Genomic DNA, 21,654 nt, shown 5'->3' with positions numbered 1-21,654 from the left:
ACAGTTGGCGGACTGAGTGAAGTCCATCCCAAGAAAGCACTTTAACCTGCCCAGATCTTTCATCCTGAATTTTGTGGACAGCATCTTTTTCACTTTACTCAGCATCTCTGTGCTGCTTGATGCTATGATAAGATCATCTACCCAGGTTATAATGATCGTTTTCCCTTCCTTTGACTCCTTGGAGTACACACAATGGTCTGATTGGTTTTGTGTAAAACCATCACCTGTCAAACACTCTTGTAACAGTAAATTCCAATTGCGGCCAGACTGCTTGAGGCCGTAGATTGACTTCTCTAGTTTACACACTAGTTTTTCTCCCTTCTCAATATAACCCTCAGGTTGTTCCATGTATATGTCATAGTCTATGGGGGCATGAAGATAGGCCGTCTTTACATCCATCTGGTGTAAAATCAAGTCATACTGAGCCGCCTTCTGTAGAAGCACTCGAACACTTGTTAGGTTGGCTGTTGGCGAAAATGTCTCCCCATAATCCACCCCAGCTCTCTGGCTATATCCCTTTGCTACAAATCTAGCCTTGTACTTGTCGTGTCCGTCTATATCTGTCTTTATCGAATACACCCACCTTCCTCCCACTGTTTTCTTGCCCTCTGGCAATTTCGTAAGGGTGAATGTTTTGTTGTCTCTTAGAGACTCCATTTCCTCGTCCATTGCCCTGGACCACTTTTCTGATTCTGGCGATTCCATGGCCTCTTTAAAGGTCAGAGGGACACCGCACACTGCCCTGTATGCATAATCTATAGTAGTGAGTGAGCTGTCATCACTGTCGCCCTGACTATAGTCAATCAGGTATCTCGGAGGGTTGCGTTCCCTTTCAGGGTACCTCCCACTGGCTGAGGCTTGTGACGTCACCCTTGGGTGCTCCTTGTCATCATCCTCGGGTGCTGACTGTGTACCGTCAGTCTGTACATTTTTCTGTACTCTAGGCTGAGTTGCAGCTGTCTCAACAGACTTTCTCTCTCTTACCCAGTCTTCTGGGTGTAGACCTGGTGTCTGAGTCTCATTTTCACTAGTTGCCTTGTGTACAAACTTAACTAGTCTGTGTTTCTGTACTTTCTCTTGGTCAGGGTAGTAGACTAGGTAGGCCGGGCTGTTCTTGTCGTGTCCTACAAAACGCCCCCTCTCACATCTAGAATCTAACTTTCCCTTGTCCTGCTGGTAAGCATAGCATTCTGTCCCGAACTTTTGCATTCTAGCCATGTTGCACTTTTTTCCTGTCATTGCCGTGTATGGCGTAGTGCCTGTGTGCTTGTTGAAGCATCTGTTTCTGGTGTGGGCTGCCTCCTGTACAGCATAATGCCAGAGGCTCTTTGGTAGACCACTATCTATTAGCATACACCTTGCCATCTCGAATAGTGTGCGTCCTTCTCTCTCTGCAACGCCATTTTGATGGGGAGAGTATGGGCAGGACGTCTCATGTCTTATTTTGTTCCGTCTCAACAGGGTTTGAAACTCCTTGCCTGTAAACTCAGTTCCATTATCCGACCTTATGCATTTCACTGTCCCATAGGGAGCTACATCTGCCAGAAATTTCTCGGTCGCTTGCACTGTGTCACTCTTTGTTTTTAAGAAATAAACACACACAGCCCCTGTGCACACATCTGTAAATGATTGCATGTACCTGAAACCATTAATGGACTCGTTTGCCACAGGACCGGCTAAATCAGTGTTTACCAACTCCAGTGGTGTCTTGGCTTTGTCTGTAGATTTCCTGTTCCTGTTTTGGGTAAACTTCCCTTCTATGCATACTGCACACTCTTTGTCAGGTTTACACACTTTACCCTTTATATGCATACCATCAGTGATATCCTGTAGCTTTATGATATCATCATAGTTGCAGTGGCCCATTATCTCATGCCAAGTTTCTATATCATGGCGCACATGGCACTTTTCAACAACACATTCAGTTTGCAAATAGTACATTTTCCCCTGTACAAAAATGTCAAACCTGGTACCATCCGGTGACATTAGGGCATCTCTGCCCTCTTCGAAGAACACACTGGCTCCGTGTGCTGTCGCAGACTTCACAGAGAAGAGCTCTTGGGGGTACGATGGAATATATAGTGCGTTCCGCAGTGTCACTCTACACCGTCGCCCCTCACTGTCGAGCAGACATACTGTAGCATCTCCCCTGCCCTGCACCACACCAAAGGTGCGCTTACCGTCCCCCAGCTCCATGCAGTGTTTCTCTGGCTCGAACGAGCTGTCAAAGCTCTTGAACTTCTTCTTATCATTGACTATGTGGGAAGAAGCCCCACAGTCCACGATCAATCCTGGTTTGAACTGTTGCCGTCGTCCTGGTCCTGCTGAGCTGGTCTCTCCAGCCTGCACTCTGAAGATGTAGTTCTCTTCCGCAGCATTCCCCGGTCCCTGACCTCGACCTGCTCCGTGACCACCACCGCCGCCTCCACCTTGCTCGCGTGCACACCTGGCTCCATCAGCGCGGTCCTTCTTCTTGCACACTTTGTCCGTGTGACCCTTGATCCGGCAGAAGCTGCACCACACGCTGCGTGAACAGTCCGATTTCCGATGGCCTTTGTCACCGCATCGCCAGCACACCGTTTGTTCATCATCTCCCTCACAGCGTTTCACTGGCTTTTTCTTAGGTGCTGCGTAGGCCTTCATCACCCTCTCGGACATCTTGTCCGATGCTGTAGCATTAGCTACATCTTCTGCCGCCTCAAAGTTTCTCAATTTGGCCTTAAATTGTCCCAATGTCAACTCACTGTCGCCATGTGTCACAATTAGAGTGAATGGCTTATATCTCTCGGGTAACCCCCTCATCACCATGGCCATCATTAGTCCCTCACTCGGTGCTTCTCCCGCCCCTTTGAGAGCCGTAATGATTTGTTCAGCTCGGATAATGTATTCGGTTATCGTCTCATTATCAGCTTTCTTTAGCCCAGTCAATGTTACATACAGAGTGACAATTCGGGGTCTGCCCTTACCAATGTAATGTTCCCGCAACACCCGTAGACTCTCTCTACCGTTGTTCTTCGTTTCTCTGAAGATCAGTCCCAAGCTTGTGTTGTCCAATAAAGGCGCCAATGCGCAGTAGGCGTCCGCGTTCCGCTCCTCGTCTAGGGCCTGCTCTTCCGCTGTCAAAGGTCCCACGGGCTCGGTAAGAATGGTGGTTTTCAGCCCCACACCATGCATGCAACAGAGCATTCGCTCTTCCCACAGTTCATACTCATCGGCCTGTCCGTTGAATGTGGGCCACCTGCTCTTCTTTCGCTCCATCTCCCTAGGTAGCGTTAGCTTAGCTTAGCGTTCCGTTAGCTTCCCGATAGCCTCTCTCGATGCTAACTAGCTTCACACTTGCTAACTTGCTACTCCGTGCTAACCTGCGCGCATCCCGCCATCCGAGGTTATCACACTTCGTGTACTTCTTTTATCAAACTACTAAATAATCCAACGTTATCTGGGCCCATAACCTGTTAGAAGACTAGACTAATACTTTATGTCTATCTCTGCGCAAATGAAGTGGATTATTAAACCGTTATAAATAATCGTACTGACTACCGAACTTCTGCTGGAGGGAAAAATGCAGCCTTCGTTTATTCGGTAGTTTGGGGAGAAGAAGAAAATGAACAGCGTCTCAGTGACGTAATCAACCCACGCATGCAAGCGCAACACCGCCCACTTGTGGACAAACAAAGTCGTAAACAAAATAATAGTACACAGTAACACATAGTCATACAAATACACTGGTGTTATATCTCAACAGCCTATCTGGTCGTTTTTTTTCACACAATAATCTGATCTAGGCCTAGCCTACATTATTGGACGCCAGTTTGGATAAGATTTATGCGCCATTTTAAGGCCGTCGTCAATGTCCTGAAGAAGTTGCCAGTTTAATAATATATATTATACATGTTATTATAGCCTACCTGGCTGTTTATTTATCTAGCCTAAGGTGTAGGGAGGTGAGGCTTTCTGTAATTCATTTCATAATACATTTATCATTAAGCTAATTTTGTTGAGTAGGCTTATGTGTTTTTGTTTTCCCCCTCCCGACTCAGCCATATATTAGGCTATAATTCAATATTGGTCGCACTCCCTCTGGCTGTAGGCCTACTTTTGAATGTTATTATTTCCTGTGTCCTACCATGGAAGTGTGGTTTTTGTGATAGGCCAAACACATTACTGAGAGTAAGGATAGGTTAGTGGCTTATTAGCCTAAGCCTATCAATATTTTCGTAATAGGCCTACACTTTTCTCCGCCTCCGCCTGGGCTCTAGGCCTATAGCCTATGGTTTTACTTTTAAGGTCGATTGTGTTTGGGCTACTGTTTGTTGTGGCCTAATTATCTACATATACTGTTTAGGCCTATCTTCTATGTTGTTTTTATAGTGTGGGGAGGTGAGGTTTTTTGCAATTATTATTTTTTATTTCATAATACAGTATGTGTTTTTTTTTCTCCCCTCCCGACTCAGGCCTAGCCATATATTAGGCTATAATTCAATATTGGTCACACTTCCGCTGGCTGTAGGCCTACGTCTGAATTTTATTGTCGATGGTTGTTTTTGGGCTACTGTTCGTTGTGGCCTAATTATCTACATATACTGTTTAGGCCCATCTTCTATGTTGTTTTTATAGTGTGGGGAGGTGAGGCTTTTTGCAATTATTATTTTTATTTCATAATACAGTATGTGTTTTTTTTTCTCCCCTCCTGACTCAGGCCTAGCCATTAGGCTATAATTCAATATTGGTTGCACTCCCTCTGGCTGTAGGCCTACTTCTAATGTTATTGTCGATGGTTGTTTCTGGGCTACTGTTCGTAGTGGCCTAATTATCTTCATATACTGCTTATCTTTCATGTTGTTTCTTGAATATAATTCTGGTCGAATTTGCTGGATAGAAGCATTGCTTTGCATACCAGTCACAGCCTAGAGAAATGCAGGAACATCTCTATGCCTGTATGCGCAATGGGGTTAATGTTATGTGGGTGGGTTTAGTTGGGGGGGTTTTTTGTTACTGTTTTCATTGATGCATCTTTCACTCGGACGAATGCCAGGTCAGTGGTCTGTCTAGTCAGCCGTTTTTACACTCTCAGCCCATGGCGATTCTAACGTTTATTAGCCTTAATGCCAATGGTCTGAATCATCATAGCAAGCGTGTTGCACCGATGGAGGTGGTTCGTAAGAGGGGGGCAGACATCATCCTTTTACAAGAAACCCACAGATTATCCTCTGATGTGAATGGACTAGCTAATAAATATTTCAAGGTTGTGGCATCATCGTGCGCAAACAGTAGAACGAGAGGGGTAGCGATACTCTGCCGCCGCAGATTAAATATGGTTGTGAATGAGTGTTTCTCTGACGAGTTGGGTAGGATAACTTTGGTTAAGGTTTTTGTTGAAGGGCAGTGTATTGCTCTTGTATCTGCGTATGCTCCTAATGGCTGTGTCAAAGACTTTTTCAATCTACTTACTGTCACTATGTTAAAATATTCCGATTGTGCTTTCGTTGTGGGGGCCGATTTTAACGCGGTCATGAATAATGTGCTGGACAGGTCAGGGAGTAGTGCATCGCATGACCAAAAGGCGGCCTCTGATATACTCATAAGGTGGGCTGATGAGGTGGGTCTGATGGACCTTTGGAGAAGGTTTAATCCATCTGCTAAGGACTTTTCATTTTATTCAGCAAGGCATAAGTCCTTCTCGAGAATCGATTATATTTTTGTTTCGCAGGGCTTATTCCAAAATATTGATAATGTTATACTTGTCCCCATGACCCTTGTCGATCACAAAGCAGTGTTAGCTAAGGCCTCTATCCGCCCTTCTTTAAACAAGGCCCCTCGCTGGCGCTTCAACACCTCCCTCCTGAATGATGAGTCATTTAAGACACAGTTTGTGGCTGCTATGAAAGACTTTTTAGTTATTAATGTCGGATCAGTTGGTGACCAAAGGATTCTTTGGAATTCGATTAAGGGTTTTATTTTGAATAATACTTCAGTATATACTTCAACTCTAAGTAAGGCGAGGGCTAGGAAGCTTTGTGATCTTGAAAATAGGTTCATCGCTCTGGGCAGTCAGTTACGGGCCAAATACAGTGACAGCACAGCCTTACAGCGCATTTTAGTTAAAAAATAAATAAATTCTCTCCTTAAACGAAGAGCTGAATTCCAAATACACCGCACAAGGCAGTTTTATTATTTTAATGGGGCAAGGCCGAGTCATCTGCTTGCCATGCGTTTGAAATCTAATGAACATTTTGTTGATATTTCTACTGTCAAGGATGCTGATGGCATAGTCAGATCTGATCCTGTGCAGGTGAACAAGGTATTCCAGTCCTTTTATGTAGACCTGTACGCCTCTGAGGTTACTCCAGATGCAGCCAAGCATAAAGATTTTCTAGACAATCTCGTACTACCTCGTCTCACAGAAGAGGAATCTGCCTCACTGAACTCTCCTGTCACTCTGGATGAGTTGAAGGAGGCGGTTAAGGCTATGCGCAGAGGCAAATCGCCTGGGTGTGATGGCATCCCCCCCCCCCCCCCCCCCCGAATTCTATTTAGCTTTTTGGGAAGTTCTGGGTCCACACCTTCTCAACATGATATTGTTTTCTATTGATGAAGGGTCTCTCGCAAGGGATGTGAATATTGCTATTATTTCATTATTATTGAAGAAAGGCAAAGATCCCACTGAATGTGGCAATTATAGACCTCTTTCTCTGCTCAATGCTGATGTTAAGATTTACGCTAAAACTTTAGCAGGCCGCCTCCAAAATTATATGCTTAAGTTAGTACACTGCGACCAGACTGGGTTTATCAGAACAAGGCTGGCCTCTGACAATGTCAGACGTTTGCTCCACATTATTGATAAAGCTTCTAGCATTAGAACGCCTGCTGCTGTGCTGTCACTTGATGCTCTTAAAGCTTTTGACCACCTTGAGTGGTCTTTTCTCTGGTCTGTGCTGGCTGCCATGGGTATCGGTGATCCCTTTATTAATATGATCAGGGTGATGTATGCTAACCCTACTGCTAGAGTTCTAACCGGGAAGACTTCTTCACCCTTGTTTGATATAGCCAGGGGCTCCAGGCAGGGCTGTCCCCTTAGCCCCCTGCTGTTTGCGCTCTCACTGGAACCCCTAGCACAGACTATTAGGCAGTCTGATCTCGTTGTTCCCCTCGTGCTCAATGGTACCTCTCACCTTATTTCGTTATACGCGGACGATTGTCTCCTGTATGTAGCCGATGCCCCCAAATCAATTCCTCCTCTCCTGGATATTTTTGACCAATTTAGTTCCTTATCGGGTTACAGAATTAATTGGACCAAATCAGCGTTATTGCCCCTTAACGAGGCCATGCGTTCGGCCCTACTTCCCCCGCTTGTTCCGATTGTAAGCCACTTCAAATATTTAAGGATTGACATCTTTCCATCTCTGACAGTCACAACAAAATCTAACTTCGACTTGACCTTCAAGAAGGTCTCTGAGGACATGATTAGATGGGCTTCAATGCCCAATTCCATTCGTGCTAGGGTTTCCATCGTCAAGATGAATATATTGCCGCGGGTTAATTTTGTTAGCTCTATGCTCCCTCTTCCCCCCCCCCCTCCTCGGTACTGGGATAAACTCCATTCAGCGATTACCAAATTCGTCTGGAAGAACAAACCTCCTCGCCTCAAACGCACGACCATGAATCGTAACAGATCAGATGGTGGTGTTGCGCTCCCTAACTTAAAGTATTACTGTTGGGCCTACACCTTGCATTCACTTACGACCTGGCTTGATCCTGGTGCAGAGGTCGCGTGGAAATCTTTGGAAGAAAACTTGGTTCACCCCATACGACTAGCAGATTTACTGTTTTCTAATATTTCTACTGCCCAGTGTAGGAAATGATTTGGCCCCATCATATCACACCTGGTTGCGGTCTGGAGATCTGTGGAGTCGGCATGTAAGATCACCGCTAAGTGGAACGTTTGCTCTCCTATATTTTACAACCAAGGTCTCCTAGTTGATCGTCGTCCTATCCCGCATAATAGCTGGTCCAGTAGGGGTGTACACTCTCTTGGTAATCTGTGTGATGACCGTGGTCTGCATTCTTTTGAGGATCTCAGGAATCAATATGATTTACCGGCCTGGTCTTTTTTTTTCTATCTTCAGTTGAGGGCTTCCATGAAGGCCCACGGGGTGCCGTGGCTCTCTTCTCTCCCAGTGCATCCACTTTATAGAATAATTAGTGAAAAGGTTACTACTAGGGGTTTAGTTTCTGTGCTGTATGGCTTTATCCTGGAAAGAACATACAAACCCCTTGCGCTGGACACAATTTGGAGAACAGATGTGCCCGATCTGGATACTGAGTTCTGTTGGGAGATGGTGTGGTCTAGTATTCTCTTAGCGTCTAGGAATCCAGATCATCAGCAGATACACTATAATTTTATACATCGGACATATCGCACCCCACGACAGAGGTTTTGTATGAAACTTGGTGATAGCCCAAACTGTACATTTTGTTCGCTGAATGTGGTTGGAACCTTCTTTCATATGGTCTGGGAATGTCCAAGGGTGAAAGGGTTTTGGGAAATGGTTGCTGATAAATTGTCCCAATTTTTGTTGATTACTGTACCCGCTGAGCCTGCGGTATTACTTCTAAATGACTTCTCTGCACTACATGTACCACTAATCAAGCAGCGCATATTGCTTGCGGGACTCACAGCAGCCAAGAAGATGGTTGCTATGCGTTGGAAAGCTCCAGATGATTTGTCATCTCGTCATTGGTCCCTCTTATATCTGGACATTGTATATTTGGAGCTCTCGACAACAAGGATCCATGGAGCAAGGGCTGGAACTATAGACATGTGGAATTCTGTGGCCGCTGAGTTGAAGAACTTTATTGACTGAACACTGACCGAGTACTGTATGCTGTTTCTTTTTGCAATTTTTTCTGTAGTTTTTTTTTCTTCTTTTCTTTCCCTTTTTTTCTCGTTTGTGGGTGGGTTTTTGTTTGCATTATTGTTCATTTGTGTGTCTTGTTTAAAAAATTATAAAATAAAAAATATTTGATCACAAAAAAAAGAAGACAGTAATGGACATACATTTTTCACCATAGGTTTCAAACCAACGCCGCCTGGCACTCAGCCATTAATTCTAGTTCAGGCAGCAAGAGTTCGCCAATTCAACCATAAGTTGATGAGTGTTTTTCAGTAGTTAACCTACTTCTGAATACTGTCACACTCATATAGTATAAAACCATAAAAACTACAGTTCTTGCTTGCTCAATCACACATATTGACAGAAATAATTCGAATGATATCATCAGTATGCGCTTTCAGCTGCATTATCCAGCGGCAGTAATACAACTTTGACAAAATAGATAAATAAATAAAGGTGACTAAATGTTCACTGTGATGATTAATAATAATAATAATAATACCTGCTGTATTTCAAGCAACTTTCACATCTCCGTGAGACTAGTAGGGAAAAGTGATTTTCTTATTATCTCATTTAATTAAATGGAAACCAATGGATACCTGGGAGGTAGGAGAAACACGTTCGAAAACCTAAAACACTGTGGTATGTTTTGGAAAATGGCCTGGAGTAATGGCAAGTGCAGGCAATGTGAAGTAAATGGGTGAAAATGAGCAAGAACCCCGGTAATAGTCCCTTAACATAAAAATGAATGCTGGGCTCTTTGTGATTGTTTTAAGTTTACTCTGGACAAACATGGACATTGAGAGAATGCGGAAAGACAGGTAAGATCCCGACAAGACTTGGGGAAAAGTTTTTCCTTTCACATCCGACAATTTACCTTTAGGACATTAATATTTATATCACTGCAGTCTTGCAAAGCACAGCACCGAGGGCAGAGTAAGAACATACACTCACATTGGCTTAATGTGAACACACACACACACACACACACACACACACACACACACACACACACACACACACACATGCTCCCTGACAGCCTAGCAGGGGGGGAAATTGTTGCAGCAGTTGAGAATATCTCTAGAGAGGGTGATACTTCCAGCAAGACACTGAGTGAAACTCCTCTTTATCCCTCTCTTCTTTCTCCTCCTCCTCCTCCTCATATTCCTCTCCCTCACCCCCATTCTCCTCCTCCAACTTCTCGCTTCTTCTCTCCTTTCTGTCCTCCTCTTCCTTGTCCCCTTCTACATTTCTACGCATATTGACTCGTCCCTCCCTTCTCTTTACACCCTCTGGTCATAATCAGCCTCCTCCTCCTCTTCTTCCTCAATCTTATGACACCAAATGCCATTAAAACGGAGGTTGTGTGTCATGAAAGTAGCATTGAACCCATAGACAAACACGTGCACACACACACACACACACTGAACACCCAGTGAAGGAAACAGCGAAGAGCATGGAGTCATTGTCATTCTTTCTCCTCATCATTATGCACTTGTTTCCTCGCTTCCCTTCATTCACCTCATTTCTTTTTCATCCCAGCGCTCCCAAGAAAAAAAACCCAAACCAAACAAAAACAGCTGTATTCATTCAGAATAAGTCGGCTGAACACCTCCTCCCCTGCTCATCTCTCTTTCACGTCAAAGGCCTTGGCGCTGACTCAGCTCAGCTGGGGTGTTGGATGTCAGCTTTACCTCACAGTCTTTAAAGAGGACGTTAGCACTCGCTTTTAGCCCGTCTCTGCCTAAACACATTCTGAAAAAGGTGGTGGGGGGTTGGGTGAAGAGGACAACCTCCATCTGACACCGGCAATTCGGAGGGGGTTGATTTCTCCTGGACGTATGAAAAAGCATAAATTATCTAACTCAAAGTGGTTGTGTGTTTTTTTTGTTGTTGAATTTTTCATGACGGCAATCTGTTCTACCATCCCATCAGTGGCGCCCCCAAGGGGTGGCCAGGGGTGGCCACGGCCACCCTGATACTATCCCTGGCCCCCCCACTGGCCCCCCCAGCCATGAGTCGCATATGCAGAATATGCTTGTGATCTGATATTTTCATTTTTCATTTCTGGACATTTACAATATAACAATGAATTGTTTAACATGTTACAATATATGCAGATACATAACACATTAAAACAGAATTGTTGTGGAACTCAAAATGTTAACTGTACTGGTATTAGTCTATGCACATCAGATATTTAGTAACATTAACTGTCAAAAAAATAAGAAACCCAAGTATTTCAGTGCGATTCCTTAACTCTCATACTGACAGTTTTCAACTAGCCTATACAGCATACTGCAACAGCATAATAGAATTCCTGAAATTCAGTCATGGCGTTTGGTTTTGGTGTGCCACCCCAAGATTTTCAGTGGCCCCATTTGGCCACCCCTATGAAAAATTTCTGGGGGCACCACTGCATCCCATGCCCATACCAATACGTTTTCAGCTCAGACATGTAAAAGAAAAAACGGTTTACAACTCCTTTAATGGCCACCAACTCGGCTCTGCCCGCTCCTCGTATTAACACCAGTTGGTCCTGCATCTTCACATCAGTGGTCCTTCTACAAAATATCCGAGGAGCCGTCGTCTGAATCCTGATCACACAGGAGAAGACATATTGAGGAAAAAGGTTTGCTAGAAGCAATGCTAAACTATAATCAATGTCTACTTTGGGGGTGTAAAAAGTCTGCTTCAGAGCCTGGAGAGTGGCAATGCATTAAATATGTGACACAGATACATGGACTGGTTTCCTGATAGGTTAGCTTATTGTCCAGGGGACTTTCTCTCAATGACGGTCAGGTTATTAGTAGTGATAAATTTGGATGTGGACGAAGATGATATGGCAATGATGCTAACTATATTCATCCAGTCAGGGTTGTCCCCCACCCCTCACTTTTTCTCCCCAGATGTATCTGGCCAATTAACCCCCTCTTCCGAGCCTTCCCAGGTGCTGCTCCACCCCCTCTGCCGATCCGAGGAGGGCTGCAGACTACTCTCACCTGACAGTGAGGAGTTTCACACAGGGGGACGTAGCACGTGAGAGGATCACGCTATTCCTCCCCAGCCCCCCCCCCCCCCCGAACAGACGCCCTGACCGACCAGAGGAGGCACTAGTGCAGTGACAAGGATACATATCCACATCCGGCTTCCCACCCGCAGACACGGCCAATTGTGTCTGTAGGGACGCCCGACCAAGCTGGAGGTAACAAGGGGATTCGAACTGGCGATCCCCGTGTTGGTACGCAATGGAATAGACCGCCACACCACCCAGATATCCATTCAGTTTTACCACTGCTTTTACCGGTCAGGAGAATGGTGGCAGAGCGGCCAAAATACAACATCTTCCAGGCCAGTCTTGATGCCCAGGCTGACCAGACAGTCTAACTTAACAGAAGAGGGGCAATAAAGAAGAATTTTCTTTCCCTATGATGATCAAAAGGACACCAAACTTTAATATCATCCTAACTTAATGTCTCAGTGTCCTGTAATCTTTCAGTCGATCGTGGCCTGTACCCGCTGTCGCAGAAAGTGCTATCATCTCAATAACCTCCAGAGAGAGCCACATAATTGTGAAATTCCAGTAATATTAAAGACCAGGGTGTCATTTCCCTGCAACAACTTTTCTTGGAGGTAAAGGGTCTTTCTTTATGGGAAGTCCAGCAAAGGCTCATTAACTACATATGCATGTTTCTCAAAGCAGCTCTTAGCCTTGCAGCACACTGTCTTTATTTAAGGGCTTCTACAAGCAGCTGAGACATTTTCCATTTGAAAGGGGCTGAACTTTTTTCTTTTTTTTTTTGGTCTGGGTTTTGTAATTGCTTATTATTCCAGCTATTGCCAAGTTATAGGATGTCATGCAAATGCATAAACCACTAAATGAAAATAAAACAACAGAAACCGTTACATACTATGCTAGCTAGAATGGTCACTGCATTTGTAAATCAGCGTGTGTAGAGAGCTTAAAAGAAGAAGAGAGAAAGCCACTTTATTTGACATTGCATTACTACAACGAATTGTATTCTTACAATGAATTTGTTCTCTGCGTTTAACCCATCCTATTGTATAGGAGCAGTGGGCAGCTGCAGCGCCCGGGGACCAATTCCAGTTCTTCTTTCCATTGCCTTGCTCAGGGGCACAGACAGGAGTATTAACCCTAACATGCATGTCTTTTTGATGGTGGGAGGAAACCCACGCAGACATGGGGGAAAAAATGCAAACTCCGCACAAGAAGGACTTGGAACGGCCTGGGGTTCGAACCCAGGACCTTCTTGCTGTGAGGCAACAGTGCTAACCATTGGGCCACCGTGCTGCCACTAAAACAGATGGTTAGCTCATTCAATGCAAAAGGCATGCATATATGTTCCTGGGCTTAATGTAAATGCATGCTTTGACTGAGTTTTCTGCAGATTGAGATACTTGTCCTCAATCACAAAATGTATAACTAGGGGCGTCCGGGTAGTGTGGCCGTCTATTCCATTGCCTACCAACACAGAGCTCGCCGGTTCGAATCCCTGTGTTACCTCCGGCTTGGTCAGGCGTCCCTACAAACACAATGGCTGTGTCTACGAGTGGGAAGCCGGATGTGGGAATGTGTCCAGGTCGCTGCACTAGTGCCTCCTCTGGTCATTCGGGGCACCTGTTCGAGGGGGAGGGGGTACTGGGGGGAATAGAGTGATCCTCCCACACACTACGTCCCCCTGGCGAAACTCCTCACTGTCAGGTGAAAAGAAGCAGCTGGCGACTCCACATGTATCGGAGGAGGCATGTGGTAGTCTGCAGCCCTCCCCGATTGGCAGAGGGGGTGGAGCAGCAACCGGGATGGCTCGGAAGAGTGGGGTAATTGGCTGGATACAATTGGGGAGAAAAAGAGGGGGAGGGGGAAAGTCACACCAAAAAAAGTGTAACTAGTCTCAGATTTAGCAGTGGCAACTCCTGATTTTCAACCTTTACTGAGCACTGCATGTGACATAGTTTGGTGTTATTTTCTTTATGAGTCTCATTTGGTGTTCCATGCCCATTTCTTAAAAGTGTCTTAAGTTAAGATGCTTTTGAGAAACACCTCACAAACTTGGGAGGCTCTGTGCAGATGGGTTTTGCAGTCATCTCAGTTTGAAGGTGCTTTCAGCAAAGAAGTCAAAGTTCATAATTTGTGTAAAATCTACCGTAGGTATATCTGGGCTACTTAAGGCGCAGTGATGTTTAAGCTAATAAAGGTCAAGCCCAGCTAGCTAGTCCCTGCTGTCTCAAAAAAGTGACAGAGTATCATGACTGAGACAGAGAGAGGTTGATTCTGGGAGCAACAATAACTCTATAATGATAACACGTCAAGCTGATAAATGACTCTCTTTTTAGGGAACCAGACTTGTGCTGGGACCCGCCTGAAGCGACCTGGGCCACAATCTCACATGGATAGACTACAGTCCTCTGTCAGTTTCCCCACTTAACTTCTTGTCCCTGGATTAATAAATCTAGACTCGTGACTGACGGATCCAAGTTCACACCACCGGCTGCTGCTACTGCGGGTCTGCAACCTTGACTTCATCTTATCCCGTTCATGGCTCCACTTCAGCTGCACGCATTTTCATAAATGACACTAAAGAAGATATATGAAGGTGATTTAGCCTCAGCAACTTTCCGCCGTTTCCTCATCCTGGCTATCGCTGACAACGCCCTCTTATGAATCATAGAGGAACGGGGCTTAAGCCGGGAAGCATATTCACAGTCAATGGATTATATTCAGAGGTTTATGTTCTTCCCAATACAAACAGCCAGCTCTCTGAAATGGAATAAATTCTGATGAGACCGGGCTGTGCTGCATATGAAGCAGGAGGCTAGACCTACATTTATAGCTACTCCATTCTCAGCATATTGTTTTGTAAATTAATACCCATCTGGTTCTGGACTGGACAAGATGAAGCCCTGTGTCTGAGGTCAGAGATGAAGCTTATAGAACCTCAGAACCTGTTTAGACAATCAAACCTGTCTAAAAATGCCCAACAGCCTCCATCAGCTGAATAATAATAAACCGCTAAATTTACCCTTCAACCTTTCGCTGCTCAGTAATTGAACTCCCTATAGATTACTCCCCAGTGTGGAGCACATGAATAAGATCCACTATGTGAACAATTAGAGGACAGCGATGCAACATATGATGTAATTGGCAGAAACGTATTGATTTTTCACTCTGGCTGACATCGTCATATTAAGTAGCTGTCTGTCATCTTTGCTCTGACGTAGTTAAACTGCTCACGTGGTCCCTGTCGTTTTTGGTCTTTAACATAGATGCACTTAAACTTACCCTGACTTCTTAACATCTGAAACAGTCAGTGGACTCTCAAGTAAATACAGAGCGCCTCTGTTCCCCTCAGCGCTGACGCACCTACTGGCTGCTCCTCTCTCTCTACACAACTGATGACACAGTTAAACTACAGAGACCTGCCATTCAGCAGCACCACAGACACACACATGGACTCAGGCAACAACACCTGTGTGTATGTCCTCTGTCTGTCTGTCCCTCTCTCTCTCACACACACACACTCTCTCTCTCTCTCTCTCTCTCTCTTCCAAACACACACACACTCTTTGTAACACAGAAACACACACTCTCTTTCTCTAACGCACACACACTCACGTTCTCTCTCTCTAACACACACACACACTAAAACAAATGTAAATAGACACCAACACAAATGTACATACCTACATATATACAGTCAAATGCATGTGTGCGCGCGCGCACGCACACACACACACACACACACACACACACACACATAGAGCAGGAACACCAAGTAGCAGGTTATGTGTGAAATGGTAATCTAATACACTTTTATTTTACACTTGTGTAAACTGGCTGCAGTTAAATGGGCCACAGCAGGCCGGGTTCTGATCTTATCAGCTGAGAACTGAGGCCTCTACAAGGCTTCTGTTAGCTTGGGAACACACCGTGTACGAGTTGTGTGCACAACAGAAACACAAACATGTTTGTGTTTGTGCACACAGGAATTTGGGTGTGTGTGTGTGTATATGTGTGTGTATCCATGCACAATTGGATGTATTATTGAGTTAGTGTGTCCATCTGTCTGCAGGTGCAGGAGCATGCATGTGTATATGTGTATATGTGTATATGTGCATATGTGTAAGTGTTGTGAGGAGGTGGCTGCTGTGTTGTGAGGAAACCGCCTGCTGATCAGCCTCCTTGCAGAATTGTCCCGAAACCACTGAGCATTGCAGAATTTCCAGACCAAACCTCACAGTATTGCTCCATACAGTTACATAACAATTAAATCAAACATATTAAAACGCCCTAGAGGCAATGATGCATAATGCAAATTAAAAATAAATATAGAAATACATTCAGAGACTGGAACAACGCAATCAAAGATGAAAAAAATGATTGCTTTAAGAAACAGCCGAATTATACAGAGGAACAATAGCAGAACTTTTCAAAGGAACCGGAAAAATTTCTCAAGGCGGCCGAGGTCACACATGGATTGACTTCATTGACTAAAATTAGCGTCAATAAGACGCTGATTAACATAAAAATGTATTTCAACGCACTTACCGTGTCACCTGAAATTACTCTTTAAAGAGGAATTTAATTATGCAGAAGAACGACACAGAATATACCAGCGGCGTGAACATCTGAGGAGACTGGAAGTGTGAGCGGACACATTCACACACAAACAAGCTCCGAGCAGCATCGCCTCAGCCTCTTCTGCCGACTCCGCTGTCTCTGCTGCTCTCTGAGGAGCAACCAGAGCAGGGAGCAACACCAAATGTACTTGCATACACCAGGATTGTTGCTGTCACCCTTGCTATATTAGTAGTAGTAGTAGTAGTAGTTATAGTGGTAGTACTAGTAGTTGTATTGCAACCATTATCTAACCAGAGAAAATTTGACATCAATGTCTTTAATGTGTAGACGCTGTGCAGGAGGAGTTGGACATTGACTGTGTGTGTGTGTGTGGAGAGGGGGGGGGGGGACTCCGCTCTAAACTTTTGGCTGGATTTTGTTTTTAGCCACACTGATGTCAAACAGTTGCAAGTACTGTGCAAAACTCGCAGGACAACATTTGCAAATTCAAGTATTCAAGCAGCAACATCAGCATCCTAATCAGTGCCACAGAGATTAAGTCATTGATTAAAGATTAAAGATTAAAACAAGATTAACACAATGAATGCATGGCAAAAAAGGTCAAATGGAGAATGCAAAAAAAAAAAAAAGAAAAGCTAATTTTTATGGTGTGTTTTATATGCTTGCTCAGCCTTGCTAAACAGCAATGAGGTGTTAAATTCGATGTGCATCATATCACAGTTTAAATAGCAATATATGGCAAAAATAATCGCAATACTGGTTACTGGTTACAAATTATTGCCGTTATTGTTGTGGTTGTAACGCAGGTATATAATGTAGCATGTAGTTGTGAGGTGGATGGTAGGTGAATATATAGTGTATACTTCTGGTTTATAAGATAACATAGTGACATGATGGGTTGTGGAGTCGTGGTATGGTATATGGTATCGTGTATGGGCAATATAGTATATAATCAATATGGTATAATATAGTAGTGACACACCCAGTGACATACCCATTGTGCATACATGCTTGCCTCCAGTGTCCTGTCCCATTTACTTCTTCTAGTATTTTTATTTTATTTTGTGTGTGTGTGTGTGTGATGTCTGCAAGTGCTAGAAGTTGCTGTGCACTGGAGTCAAATTCCTCGTGTGCATCGGCACACTTGGCCAATGAAGTTGATTCTGATTCTGGTAAAGGTGATTCTGATATGATGTCTTTGTCCATATCTTGCAGCTCTAACGCAAAAGAAGTTTGGTTGTGGTGATAGAGAGAGGGGGGATAGCTTCACTTGCTTTCCCAGCCTAGTTTTCCTGGTTTGTCCCACAATTTGAATTACTGGTCATTGGTATTATTTCCCTTAGACCTCAGCCAATATCAAAACTGTTCGGTTGGAGAAGCAAATTAGTTTCAGCCTTTAGCTTTCAGCATACATGCAGAGAGTTGACCAAAACTTCTCATCTGTAAGAATCATTCAGTACCTGTTTAGAAAACAAGAACGTGTAGTAGTCTACTTTCTTTTCCAGCCGTCTGTCTCTGTGCCTGTCTCCCAAACTAGAAGCTCTTTGTTTTCAACTAGTCAGTCCTTACAAATCCCTTAAGAAGCACCTTTTAAGCAGACTAAGGGAAGTCAGAGCCGGGGTTCGGGGGCACCAACCTTAAAATTGACACCTTCTCCACCCTGGTAGTGCAGGACAAACACATTATGGCAACGCTTAAAATCACTCTGTTCACGTGTTGGGCCTTTTACCAGCACCTCTATCTGGAGTTACTGGGTTTTTAGTGCCTTGCTTCAGGGCACTGTGACACATTGACTGTTGCTGAGATCAAACGTGTGATCTTTTGGTTACAGGACACCGGTGTCTACCCACATGTCAACGCACCTTCAATCAACTGTGAAGGGAAACAATGACTGAACGTACAGAGGCTCATCCTTGTTAATACTATGAGCGAGCATTTAAACACACAGTGACTTCATGGTTCTGCGGGAGGTTCTGATCCAACACAGTCTTTTTTTTTCTTCTTTTTTTTTCCAAATCTAATCTAAGTAAATGCCACTGTTTCACTCCTCAGGGCAAGCAACTCATAAGGGAGCCATCTGTAGCTTTTAAAATATGTATGTGTGCTTTGCTGTCGTTTAGCAGCATCTCCATAATGAATAGTAAACTGTCCCCAGGGGAGGGAGATGGGTACCGCAGGGTGAACCCTGCTGCCTTTGAGCCTTCACTTCCCCACTCTTCAGGTTTTACACTGCCCTGGTTTACACGCTAAGCCACACACAATGTTTGGCAGTGTGTGTGTGTGTGTGTGCGCGCACGCGCGCACGCACACACACGTGTGCAAGCAAAGTAAGCACAAGGCGAGAGAATGAATATGTCTCTGTCAAGGAGAAAGAGACATGAAGATTAAACAGAGAGAGAGAGCGAGAGAGAGAGGAACCTCAAACGGAGAGAAAGAGTAAGAGTGATGGGCATGGATCAGATTGAGAGAAAAGACAGGAAGAAAAAGGGGCTGAATGAAAAGAGACTAGAGCAGACAGAGAAAGAGAAAGAGAAAGAGAGAGTAAGAAAGGGAAGAGAGTAAGAGAGGGGGGAGAAAGAGGGAGAGAGATTTGGGGAATGAGCAAGGGAGAGAGAAAGAGAGTAAGAGAGGGAGGGGGAGCGAGATCTAGGGAGGGAGCGAGAGATCGAGGGAGGGAGGATCCCACGCAAGAGAGAGGAGCAGATTGTAAATGATAGGGAGAGATTATGAACAGCTAAAATGGAGCAACAGGCGGTAAGAGAACAGCAAACAGTCAGCCAGACTGCTTGTGTCACACAGCAGTGATCCTCTGACTCAGAAACGGCAGGAAAGAGGGAAATCTGGCTAAGAGGTAAGAGAGGGGGGGAGGTGGTGAAGACACAATGAGAGATGAGTGGGTTTAAGAGGCAGTCCAGAGATATAAATTTTGTGGCCGGGCAGAAGCAGCGGGGAGAAAAACTTTACAGCCATCTGCTACGACTTACAACTGCTATTAGATTTGATTCATTATACCCCGCCCTGCCGCCTGCTCCCCCTTCCACTCCCATTACACATTCACTTTTCTCCGTCTTGTGGATTCTTCTCTCCACTGACGCGCTCTCTCTCTCTCTCTCTCTCTCTCTCTCTCTCTCTCTCTCTCTCTCTCTCTCTCTCTCTCTCTCTCTCTCTCTCTCTCTCTCTCTCTCTCTCTCTCTCTCTCTCTCTCTCTCTCTCTCTCTCTCTCTCTCTCTCTCTCTCTCTCGCAGCTTCATCATCCGGTAAACTCTGCTCCCTGCACGTGCATGTGTGCATTTTAGATAACACGCTGGTTTTACACATGCTGGTGTTTCGACGGCTTTGTCCGAGCATGCCAATATCTTATTATTGCGTATACGTACACTGAGCCGCAACAGTGCAATAACAGCGTTTTGTACGCGTGGTGGATAATCAATATTGGAACATGTGTGGATATCTACAACTTTAAGGTGATTTCTTCAGCCTAGAGAACGAAACACCCCGAGCTGAAACACCCAGAGCTGAAGCACCCAGAGCTGAAACACCCAGAGCTGAAACACCCAGAGCTGTAACACCCAGAGCTGAAGCACGCAGAGCTGAAACACCCAGAGCTGAAACACCTAGAGCTGAGGCACCCAGAGCTGAAACACCCAGCGCTGAACCACCTAGAGCTGAAACACCCAGAGCTGAAGCACCCAGAGCTGAACCACCTAGAGCTAAAACACCCAGCGCTGAAACACCCAGCGCTGAAACACCCGGAGCTGAAGCACCCAGAGCTGAAACACCCAGAGCTGAAGCACACGGAGCTGAAACACCCAGAGCTGAAGCACCCAGAGTTGAACCACCTAGAGCTGAAACACCCGGAGCTGAAGCACCCAGAGCTGAAACACTGACTGAAAGATGCAGGCGGTCTTGAGTGGTCATCCCGTTATACAGATTTCTCTGGGCGCGTGTGCGCGCACGCGCGCGCGCGTGTGACAGTGAGCGTTGTTGCGCATTGCTGTGGAGTGCAGCAGCAGCATCCTCTCGTTATAAACGCTCCCCTCTCCGAGCGCGCACACAGCCCAGCGAGTCAAATGATGATAAAGATAAGACTTGAAATTACAAAAAGTAGCAAATTATTACAAATAAAAATACATAATACTTTCAAGTAAGGGCAGTTTAAAAACTTGGCGAATCGCAATCCTCACAAAGCATGCTGTGCTTTCCAAGACAAAAAAAAAAAAAAACGGGATACACTTATTAAATCAGCGAACGAGTTCGGTGATAGTTTAAATTTCGTATCCCGTCCACTTCTTTCCACCAGTTGCTCCAATTGTCTCGTTAAATAGGAGAGAATGACGCCGCTTAAGCGCTCCAAAACTCCGCTGATCATTATGCGCGAAACTGTGCTAAGATGAAAAATAACGAGGGATCACGCGCGTAATGACCCAGCCAGCCCCACATCACAGCACAAAGATGAGCAAACTGCGCTCCTCTGACTCACTAGATACGGCCGGAGCATCGCTTCGGTGGGTCTCTCTCAGAAAAAAGTGCACCGTGCTCACCTTCTCCAGTTGCCCCGTACGGGCCGTGAAGAAGAAGGGCGATCTGTGCAATAAATCCACCGAGTCTTATATTCCTCAGATCCATGATGAAGCGACGGGATGCTGCGGAGTAAGCCGCCTGCCGGAGGAGGGAGACGGCCAACTTGTCCTCTCTCCAGCGCCAAAAGCTCTCGCGCGCTCTCTCTCTCTTCTCTATTGTGCTGCAAAACACAGCCTATCCTTACTCTGACTGAAGGAATCTAAGAGAGCGCTGCCTCGCTGGCTCGGTTCCAGCTATGAGGGTGGGAGGGTGGTGATGTGTGTGTGTGTGTGTGTGTGTGTGTGTGTGTGTGTGTGTGTGTGTGTGTGTGTGTGTGTGTGTGTTGGGGGGGTGGGGTGGAGTTGGGGGGGGGGGACTAAAAGCTAAAAGGAGAAGAGAGCGAAAAAGGCTTTCTCTGCTGTCACAGCTCCAGTTACAGCGTGCCGCCCCTTCAAAAGGCTCTTTAGTCCGGCAGTCATTAAAAAGGGCTTGAGGATGCCCCGCTCTGCCAAACTGCTCCGCCAGAATATCTCAAAAGAATCCTTCACTTCCACATCTCACCACAGAGGCTGTGGCTGTGTTAAAGAGAAAGTTATCTAT

At 45.2% G+C, this 21,654-nt stretch overlaps 1 protein-coding gene across 1 annotated transcript in view; it reads right to left on the bottom strand.

Moving 5' to 3' along the window:
* Positions 1-21,137, bottom strand: part of cntnap3 (contactin associated protein family member 3) — a 193,542-nt gene extending 172,405 nt beyond the window's left edge. Inside the window, exon 1 of the mRNA XM_056293671.1 lies at positions 21,036-21,137. Within this exon, the coding sequence (XP_056149646.1) occupies positions 21,036-21,120 (85 nt within the window). The 5' untranslated portion in view covers positions 21,121-21,137. The remainder of the gene's footprint in view (positions 1-21,035) is intronic.
* Between the last annotated feature and the right edge of the window lie 517 nt (positions 21,138-21,654).

Source organism: Lampris incognitus, chromosome 14 (genome assembly GCF_029633865.1).
Source record: "Lampris incognitus isolate fLamInc1 chromosome 14, fLamInc1.hap2, whole genome shotgun sequence".
Lineage (NCBI taxonomy): Eukaryota > Metazoa > Chordata > Actinopteri > Lampriformes > Lampridae > Lampris > Lampris incognitus.
Note: the sequence above shows the minus strand (reverse complement) of the source record. Positions and strands in the feature narration are given on the sequence as shown.